Raw genomic sequence first — 9,913 nt, forward strand, 5'->3', positions numbered from 1 at the left:
GTGTGCGACCCCCCCCCAGCGCTGGCAGCACCCACCGCGGTTCCGCAGCAACACGGGCGGGGGGTTTTGGCTGGCTTGGACCATTCCTCTGGCCCTGGCCCGGGCCCCGCAGAGCCCGACCCGACCAGCAGACGGGCTGTGAGAGAGAAAATCTGTTATTTGCCAGATAAATATCACAGAGAAAACAACCCCGTTAGAGTTGCTCGGTGTGAAATTCTGATGTTAATGGGGTTTTACTCTTGAAACCTCCAAGCTCCCCTGTTCTAGAGGTAACGAACTCCAACATCACCCACCACCACACCGATACAATAGGAACCTTCCCACCACACCACTAAAACGGAAAACGTGGTATCAGTTATTTGGCACTTTTGAAGTTAATTAATTAACAACTCAATTCATCCTCTGTGTTAGTTATTTTTAGCGTATTTACATTATCTATCTGGGCATCTTTCACTGCAGAAAAAACCTGCCAGAGTCAGGAGAACGTCACCAAACTACCAAACCCCACAAAAGCTGGTGCAGCAGAGCCGTGCCTCGTGCCAGCGGCGCGCGGGTCGCCCGAGGTCAGCAGGTCCCCGACAGGTCCCAGCCAGGACCGATGGTCACGTGCAGGTAAATCCCGACCCCCAGCAGGAGCGATGCAGACTCAACCATAAACCTTCTCCCACGCCCGGGACAGAGCTTCCTTCGCGCCCAAGCGCAGCAACGCTCGGCTCTCTCCCCCTTCTCACCGTGATTTTTAAAGTGAGACCGAAGAAACCGGCTCACACGCGCCAGTCCCCAGCGGCAGTGACCCGGAGGAACGGGGAGAACGGGGCCCCGTGGCAGCGGCTGTGCCACACTGGAGCCCTGCGGACCGCGAGGAAGTCAGAGATTCAATCACCGTACGGATCCAAACGCTCCACAGCCCCGTCGGTGAGATCACCGAGCCCAGACACGTAACATAATTCACATTATTCTTTTCTGACTACCTAGGAAAGAGAAAGGACGCATCAGCGAGGTTTACAGGTGGCCCCCATAAACAGCGCAACTGGAATCACGGCGTTACGCCCTTTAGAAAACATTTTCCGACCCTTTTACCCAAGGGTTGAGTCACATAAAAGCCGCGTAACAGCAGCGGCAAGAGCCACCCCGGGGCTGCTGCCCGCAGGTATCGCCCCTGACGCTGCGGGGGGCTCCCACGGCCGCGCTGCTGCTTTCGGGGGACGTTTCCCAAGAGCCGCACCCCGTGTCTGCAGCAGGTGCCCCCTCTTCGGTTACCTGCGAGGGTGTAAAAACCGATTTAATGAAGGCGAGATAGCAACACAGCAGAGGAAAGGAAAAGCCCCAGCACAGAGGGCGATTTCAGAAAAAGAGGATTGGAACCACAGATGCAGGTTTTACAGTGTTTTATTTTTCCAATACCACAAGGGACATACACGGGCAGGCCCCCCCGAGGGCTCTGCACACCAGACCACTTCCACCGTACACTCCCGTGGCCCCGGAGGAGGCAGAGCCAGGCCCCAGCTCCGCTCCCCATCTTTGGTAAGCAGGTTTCCCACCTCCGCTCCGCCAGCACCAGCCCCGCAGCCTGTCCGTCCATCCATCTGTCCGTGCCGGGGTCCGCGCGCTCAGGCGCGTTGGTCTCTCCCCATCCCACAACGTGAGGCTGTCGGATGCATTAAGGATAAACCAGTTCAGAGACTACACTTGTTGCATCCCTCAGGCATCTCAAATAGGGACTCGCACGGTTTAAAAACACCAAAGTGCATGGTCAAGGGAGGTAGGACAGAGCTAGAAAAGGGACAAGAAGAAAAAATAAAAATAAACCCCCTACAATTCTTGCTGCTGCCTGCTTAAACAGAAGGGGCCGACTTCTCCCCTCGCTGAAGCAATTCCTTCTGGATCAGCAATTGCTCCAAAGAGGAAGAGAGTCACGTTTTCTCTCTCCGGACGCACGAGGACCTTCCCCCTCCGGCAGCTCCACTCCAGCCCCGGCGGCAGCTCAGGAGCGAGCGGGGAGTCCGGCGGCCTCGGCGCGGCCCCAGGCAGAGTCCACGGGCAGAGGGAGCTGCCAGAACCCAGACACCGTTGCATGTCGAGCCTCACGTTAGGTAAGACAGAATACAGTGGCTCTGACTACAGATGCAGATTAATAACTAACACCACTTTAATGCAATACTGCTGTAGAGCCTGAAAATCCAAGGGAAAAAAAGAACCAAAAAAAGAAAGAACCTTTTATGTTCTATGTACATTACATCCATTTACAGAGTTGGCCAGTACTGTGTACAACATATAAATACATGATCAAACAGATGCATAGAGGATACTTACAGGAGTCAAATAATTCACTTTATACATCCAAGAATGAAAATATAAAAAAAAAAAAAAAAAAAAAAAAGAGAGATAAAAACACTGCTGTAGATGTTAGATGATGGTCACACAGATGCACAGCTGGACGCCTGCAAGGGGTCAGACGCTGCCGCTGTGCCGGGGAGGGCCAGGACCCGCCGGGAGCCTCCAAGCTCCCACGCGTCGGTGGAAGGCGGCCGGGAGGGGCCGCGGCGTCACCTGGTCCCCGAGTCCAGCCGGGCAGGTCCCGGGGCCGCACGTCTTCCCGCACACCAGCGGAAGGCCAGCGCTTGGCACCTGCTGCTTGTATTTTTTTTCCTCCTCTTCTTCTTGTGTCCTCCGTCGGGCTCCGTGGGGGGCTCTGAGCCGCCCGGCTCTGCTGGGCCCCCCGCACCGTGCGGCGTCCCGGCGCTCCCCACGCGAAGCAGGGCCGGAGGCGGCAGGAGGGGAGAGTGGAAGACTGTGGGGCCTCACCCAGCGCAGCCCCGGCACAGAAACGCCCTGTCCAGGTCCTCGGGTGCACGTTTCCTCCAGCGAGGGTCCACAGCGAACAGGCGCGGGCTCAGGTGCCGGCCCCGGGGCAGGATCCGGATTCCCAGGGCAGCAGGAGGGTCGCCGGGGGGGCGCAGCCCACCGAGACGGGAGCGTGACCGCGGGCAAGAAAGGGTCCTGCACTGTCGCTTTCAGTGGGAAGGCAAGTCAACTTTCCTCACCAAAACAAAGTGAAATATCATTTCTACTATAAACAGAATCGTATTTTGTGTACAGGTCTTTAGGATCAGTCGTTATCAAAATACACACACTGAATATACAGTTTGTCCCATGGCCATAATTTATTATCTCACCACAAGGCACAATACACAGAGCTTAGAGGGTCCTATACAGTCATCGTGGCAGAAGGCCCCGCAGCCTTTACACATGATCATGGCTTTGAGGCTGCACGAGCACTTGAAGGAGATCTCGTCAACGCGGGCGCTGTCGGCAAACATCTGCACCGAGAGGGACGCGTTACGGTTTGCAGCAAAGTTCGCTTTGTGGGTGAGCTGCATCACGCTCCCAGCCAGACTTCTGGGAAAAGCTGGAGTGTTGGATGAATAATTAAAGCTGGTGGAATTAAGCTGCAGCTTCGAAAGCTTCCCATAAAATGCTTGCTTGATGTTGAGCTGAGAGGGTATGGAAGAAGGCTCCAGAGGGTGGTTGTGTCCTTTGCCCGGTTCCCTCGAAAACTTAAAAAACGGCAAGTCCATGACCAGCGGGACTCTGCGCAAACGCTCCGCGGGGCTCGGGGCCGCGTCCTTCTGGTTCTCCGCGTTGCTCTTGCCCGGGCTGTCCCCCGCCAGCACGTTCTCGTTCCTCCCCCCTCCCGGGGCGCCGGGGTGCTGCTTGGGGGCCCAGCCCTCGCGCGGGGCCGCTCCTCCTCCCGCTGCACAGCCCTTGCTCAGGGGAACCTGTTTGCTGGGGGACGAGGCTCCCGCCGCTGGAACTTGATCCAAAGCCCCGGCGCGATGCGGTCTCGCAGCGGGGCTGCAAGGAAAACCAGAGCCAAAGAGTTTTTTGCCTTGGACGCCAACGTAATTTTTATTGACCAATGCACCTCCTGTCTGGTCCGGACCAAGAGAAGTTACAGCTGGAGATAAAAACTGAGGCTCCACAGAGACGTTCAACTTCTCTGGACTTTCACTTGTGACAACGCTTGTCGAGGGGTCGTGCTGAGGCACCCGATGGACCGTGGACAACTCCTTTTGCTCCTCAAAGCTACAGGAAGAAAATGTTCTTTCCCGAGGGCCCGTGTCTTCAAGCTTCTGAGAGGCACTTGCCACATTGGCCAGTTGGTCTTGGCAGCTTAAAGTCGAGCCACCTTTGGAATGTTTTTCTGGAATAGATTGATCCTCCGCATCCTCTGCGCTCGGCAACGCCCCCCCGGACCCAGGCTCCCTTTCCTGGGGGTCCGCGGAAGATCTCACCGAGGGGAAGTCATCGCTCCTGCTTTGGGCGCTCGTCTTCATCGCTACAGCCGGAGAAGATTCTTTGCCAAAACAGCAACCGCTACCTCCCTCCACTTGCAGGGAGAGGCTTTCTGACCGCGCGTCCGGCGGCGCCTGCACCATTTCCAGCTTGATGTTGGCGTGAGGTACGGGGAGAACTTCTTCCAGCGGAAGGTTCCCCTTCAGCAGCTGCAACACCAAAGGGTTGGGGGTTTCTCCAGAGGCTCCGGGCCGAGCAGAACCCGCGGGCCGCTCGGCTGTCTGGGGCAGGGACCTCTGAGGCGGAGGTGGGGGGCTCATCGCTGCGCCCGCAGGGAAATCCACAGCATAGGCCGGACCAGCCCGTTCCCCGGCTGCTTTGGATCTAATCCCATCGCATCTCTCAGTGCTGCTGGGGCAGGGGGACTCTTTCCCAGCCGCCTCCCTGCAGGCGACGCTTCCGCAGCATCCATCCATCCCCCCATTCTCGTCAGCTTCCAAGTCTGAAGCAGTGTCTGTTGTTTCACTGTGCGTGCTCCGGATTTCATCGTCTCCCTTCGCCGCGAACTCCTGAGCCTCCCCCAGCGGCGCGCGGGCGCTTTCTGCTTCTGCTCTGGGGCCCCGCTCCCGCAGCCGCGGTTTTTCGGGGGTATCCACCCTGCTCTGAGAGCTGAAGTCAGCGTGTGAGGAGGGTTTCCCCAGAGGCTCTGCGCCCCGTTCCTCACTGCTCACTCGGCCACCACTCCCTCTCTCCGCCTGCAGCCGCGCCAAGTCGCCCGGCGCAGGGGCTGCCCCCCACCCCGCAGTCCCCCCGTCGAGGCGATCGCCCGCAGCGACACGTTTCTCCACCAATGTTTCGGAGCCGTTAAATCTAAACCTAGATACCGTGTCTGGCTCGTGGCACTCCTCACCACCCGATGGCAGTTCTGGCAGCAAAGCAGGACAACTCGAGGAGTTTTCCTTCAGGTCAGAATGACAATCCAGCTGCAGGGCGGGAGCACGGCCAGCTCTGGGCTCTGACACGGGCCCGTCTCCCGCCGGGCTGAGCGCAGCTCCCTGCCCCCGAGAACACGACAGACCGTTCACCGGAGGAACCGCGCGCTTCAGCTTCGGGCTCTGCCTCTCCTGTGACGCAGCACAAGGCCGGGTTTCGGTCCTTGGGTGACAGAGGAGCTGCTCGGGGCTCTCCTCCTGCCTCTCCGGGGTTGCACTGCCTAGAGACGGCCCAGTCAAAGCGTCACACAACTGCCTCCTGGGGGAGCGGCCGCTGGGCCGAGCCCCCCCTGAGCTGCTGCCCGCAGCCCGCTCCCGGTCGCCGCTTCCCTCGCTCTTCGAGGAAAAGGGATCTTGTCTTGAGGAGAGGAAGGAATTGGTGGCAGCCCCCCCGGGGTTCACCTCCGCCGCGCTCAGATGGGCAGGCGACAGTAGTTGTGCTCGCTGTAGATCTGACGAACGCTTTCCACGAGTTCTCTTGGATCTCCTGCGCTCGGAGCGGCCGCCGGGTTCTCCCCCACCACCTCCTTCGTCAGGGCCTCTCCCCCCGCCCGGGCCACCCCCGCCCCCGATGGCGGCTGCAGCGGCTTCTCGCTGGGCTCGGGCTTGCAGAGCGCGGGCTTTAATGTCTGCGAGAGTCCTGGCCCCAGCCCTGCCCCGGCCGGAGGGCTCCGTGCTGGGGATGATCCGGGGGCATATCTGGTAAGCGGGCTGACCTTTAACCACCCAGGGTGGTTTAATACGTGAAAGTTGAATCTGAAAGAAAGGGAAAAGCCGTTAGTTCTAACACTTGACCATTTTCAGACAGTGAAATGCATTATACTAGCATCTGATCCATCCTAAGGATTCAACAAAAATTTTAAAACTCCAATTTAAAACCCAATTTTGGCAGAGCAGTGACATGTTCCCTATATCCTCTGCTGATGCCCCTGACAGGTGATATGCAAAGTTCAGTTAAATAAGTGATTTCTGAAACCGAACCAGCCTCCTTCACATCAGGACGACTACCCTGACACTAACGAGCTGGATACCTCTAGTCAAAACGGGAAAAGTCAGAAGGGATGCTGAGATTCTGCGCCAAAGGAAAGGAACTGAGAAACTACGCAGGATAAAGAACACAGTTTGAAGGTCACTTCTGCGATAAGTCAGTTAGTTTCAGGAAAAGCCATTTCTGTATCCACAGAAACGCAACCTAACAAAGTCAAGGTTACCCCGCACTCTCGTGCAAAGACCTTGGGATGATTTTCCGTTCTCTGCCTGCCTAAATAAGTACAGTGTGGCAGTCAGGGGCACTTAGCCAGCTCTACCAATGAAACCCTTCTGCCTTTCTCTTAAGATGACAACACTGGACATTATTAAAATGTTTTGATACTGCTGAGCACAACGGCCGTGAGATACCAAGCAGCTATAATTCTCTTTCCTACCCGGATGGGTGGGACTTTTGGCTCCTCTTTAGTAGGCTGTGGCTTTTCTGGGTGAACACTTTCAATTGTGTTACGAAAGGACTGACGATCTTCAAGCCGGGGCTTCTTTTCGGGGAAGGACGCAGAGGCAGCCTCCTCAAAGCATTTCCTCTTCTGGTCCTTGGCCTCCCGAGCAGAGTTCTCCTGGGGCAAACTGGGAATTCTGTTTGCAGCTGCCAGCGGCAGATCTTCCGATTTACTGTGTAACTTGGAAGTCTCTGGAGAGAGGTGCAGTTCTGAACCCTCTGCCTTCAGTGCTGCCGCCGCAGGGCTGGTCAGATCATCCTTCTTCAGGTCCATCTCAGGCTTTGTCTCTTTGTGAAGAGAGGAGTCTGGCCCCACAGAGGCAGCCTCTCTGGCCGCCTCGGTTTGCTCGGGCTCGCGCAGTTTGTAGAGGCTCCTCCTGGCCCTGCAGCGCAGGTCGGCCCGGGAGCGTTTTTTGAAGTGCCCGTCCCTCTGCCGCGCCGCGGGGCCGCGCGCCAGCCTCGCTTCTCCCTTCGCAGACAGCCCCGTCCTGTTCTCGGCATCTTCTTGCACCAAATTCTGCTCCTGGGATTCCTCTTGGGTCAAGCCCAACCTATGAGGCAAACATAAAAACTAGCTAAAAGCTAAAGCCCATCCTAATTTAAGCTTTTCCTCTTTTCCTTAGAGCTGTGCTCTGTATCACTGCACACAGGCACGGCCAAAGCAGAGATTCATCGAAACCCCATGAAGTCAGTCTGCAGTGAGGTAACCTCCCCATCTGCTACCCCACGTTATCATCACAGGGAATGAGAAAAATAAGAAAATTAAAAGATTTGTGATGGAAAACAAGTAATATTAACTTGTCTTGGAAACAAAATAGGCTACAAAACTCTGCTGTGGCCCGGCCAGTTCCACTAAGGATTTCCCTGGAGCAAGAGCCCGAACGATTCACCCCACCACCTGTATTTTTCAAGGAGCTTCCGCCGCATCTCAGGCACCCGCAAGCAGAAATACGCTCTGCCACCTGCATAAAGACAGATAAACCGGGACAGATGAGGTAAAATTTCTCACTTTTGTCCATAGTAGTCCTCAAAGAACTTCTCCTTCCATTGCTCCACTCTCTTCTCCTTTTCCATCTCCTGCCGAATTCGAACTTGCATCTCATGGGTGAATTCACCTACATGGAAGCAAGAGACCGAAATTCAGTTCCAAACAACACCGATTCTGCAAATACAAGCTTTTGTGTTTTAACAGTACAGTAGCTGTATATACAAAGGACACATTTTCTGTTGTCACCCTGCTACGGATGCACATGCCGCCTGCAACTCTTTTAGGGTAACGGTCACACAGCCTCAAGCAAGTCTGAAAAAACAAAATCATGTTTTACCAGACACAGGCTGCCATTTAAGGAAAGATAAGTCTGGCACTGCTTTACACCTCCACCGCTTTGCTCTGAAGGTCACCAAAGGCAAACACATCTTTGATTTAAAAGAATAAAAAAAAAAAAAGTTGGGGCCAGCATAACCAGATATACTGCAAAGTTGGTTGAAATGCCTGTTTAACCGTAAAAAAAGCAAAAATTTCCCATAAAATGAGGAGCTATTCTCCAGCCACCTAGCAAAGCAAACCTCCTCACCGTCAGCCAGGCGCTCCCTCCAGCTCTGCGCAGCGTGGGTGAAGAACTCGTTATTGAGGGCGCTGCCGCTGAGACGCATCAGCCCGTCGGCCCCAACCTGAGGGACCGACAGAAAACGCGTCTGCTCCGGCCGCCCTGCACGCCGGGGGCACGGCAGCGAGCGGGGACACCCGGGGGCTGCGCCCTCGTACCTGTCTGTCGACTTCGGGAAGGAGGTAAAGGAGCTGCTGCTGGAAGTGCGAGGGGAGCGCGTTAAAGGTTCTGGAGTTGATCAGAGCTCGCAGGTTTGTGTTGACAAGAATGGAACCGGGCGTCTCGAAGTCAATATCCTCACCCCTGTTGCGTTTCATCTGCCCTGTAGTTTAAGGACAGGCAAATAAAAGAAACACTGTCGTGTGAAAGTATTTCATTACGGGCAAGAATCTCAAACTACGTCAACCTCAAACGGGTAATCTCAAACTACGCCAGCGAAAGGAGCAAGATCTGCGAGAGGAGACTGCAGCGTTCGAGTATGAAGACAGGGTCTCACACACACTCATTAATAAACGTGCATCCGCAATTTTGACACAAGGTCTCACTTCTGCCACATTCAGGTACAATTCCCGACCAGGCACACTTTTAAACAATTATCTCGCTAACGCCCGGGGAGGAAGTCTGGCTCGCGAGGCTCAGGATGGTCACGGGCCCTTCCAAAGGAAGAGAAACCTGGCGTCCTTCCTCAGACACACCCAGGCCTCAGCACCGCCTGCTCGCACGGCCAACTCTTGCTCCAAGCCCCGCAGAAGCACCTACCAGCTGCGGGCTTTCGGATACCCCTCAGAAGCTGCGGAGGATCCCGGTTTATTTCTGTTCTGCTGCGCAAGGTGGCTTTGCACAGGGCCAGGGAGCTGCTGCTGCTGCTGGATGTGCTGCTGCTCTCCCCGTCAGCGTGCCTTCCTGTGAAGCCTGAAGGTAAACATTTCATAAAAACCAGGCAGAGAACAGCAGAAGCCCAACTTGGAGAGTGGTTTAACACACAAGAATCACCTGCTAACAAGAGATCCCCTGTTACAGGGTATTGCTCAGCTACCAACTGTCTTGATGGAGTCAAACCCACACACAACTCTGCAGGCGCATGCGCTCTCAGAAAGCATTGAAGGAATCCTTGAGCTTGTCGATAACCAGGGACTCCTGACTAAAAGCTCGTGCAGTCACTCAGAACCCACCCCAACGCAAGCGATGCTCACCGGAGGCAGACTCCATGTGCGCCCCGTTTACTTTCAGTGGTGTTAGGACAACACGTGGCAGCATTACACCAGTCTTCTTCTTTTGTTTGGTTGTCTGCAGTCCAGGAAGAGACCAAAAACAAAGCAGAAAGAACAAAAACGTCACAGAGGGGTAAAATCACCTTCTAGGCAGCATGTTCCTCAGTTTCAAGAGCCACCTTGCTCCTAGGTGGCCCTTCAGGTGCCGTTACATTTACGAATAGCAGAGAATTCAGAATTACCCTCCCGCACATGAGCCCTCCCCACGCTGCAAACCCCCCGCAGCCCCTCGGAGGCACCCGGGCACACCCAGTCCCA

The 9,913-nt window shown here is 55.6% G+C and overlaps 1 protein-coding gene across 4 annotated transcripts in view; it reads right to left on the bottom strand.

Annotated features, from left to right (window-relative positions):
* Positions 1-1,371: 1,371 nt before the first annotated feature.
* The window catches only part of ASXL1 (ASXL transcriptional regulator 1), a 16,980-nt gene continuing 8,438 nt past the window's right edge, over positions 1,372-9,913 (bottom strand). For 3 of the 4 annotated variants that reach the window (XM_026862402.1, XM_026862401.1, XM_026862400.1), the window contains 7 exons: positions 9,578-9,671; positions 9,144-9,296; positions 8,543-8,706; positions 8,352-8,448; positions 7,787-7,892; positions 6,713-7,328; positions 1,372-6,044 (listed from right to left, as the gene is read on the bottom strand). In XM_026862402.1, coding sequence (XP_026718203.1) covers positions 3,168-6,044; positions 6,713-7,328; positions 7,787-7,892; positions 8,352-8,448; positions 8,543-8,706; positions 9,144-9,296; positions 9,578-9,671 — 4,107 coding nt within the window. In that variant the 3' untranslated portion in view covers positions 1,372-3,167. The remainder of the gene's footprint in view (positions 6,045-6,712; positions 7,329-7,786; positions 7,893-8,351; positions 8,449-8,542; positions 8,707-9,143; positions 9,297-9,577; positions 9,672-9,913) is intronic. The other variant, XM_026862404.1, reaches the window with a different exon arrangement.

This window comes from Athene cunicularia (assembly GCF_003259725.1).
Source record: "Athene cunicularia isolate RWA chromosome 20 unlocalized genomic scaffold, athCun1 chr20_part2, whole genome shotgun sequence".
Classification (NCBI taxonomy): Eukaryota; Metazoa; Chordata; class Aves; order Strigiformes; family Strigidae; genus Athene; species Athene cunicularia.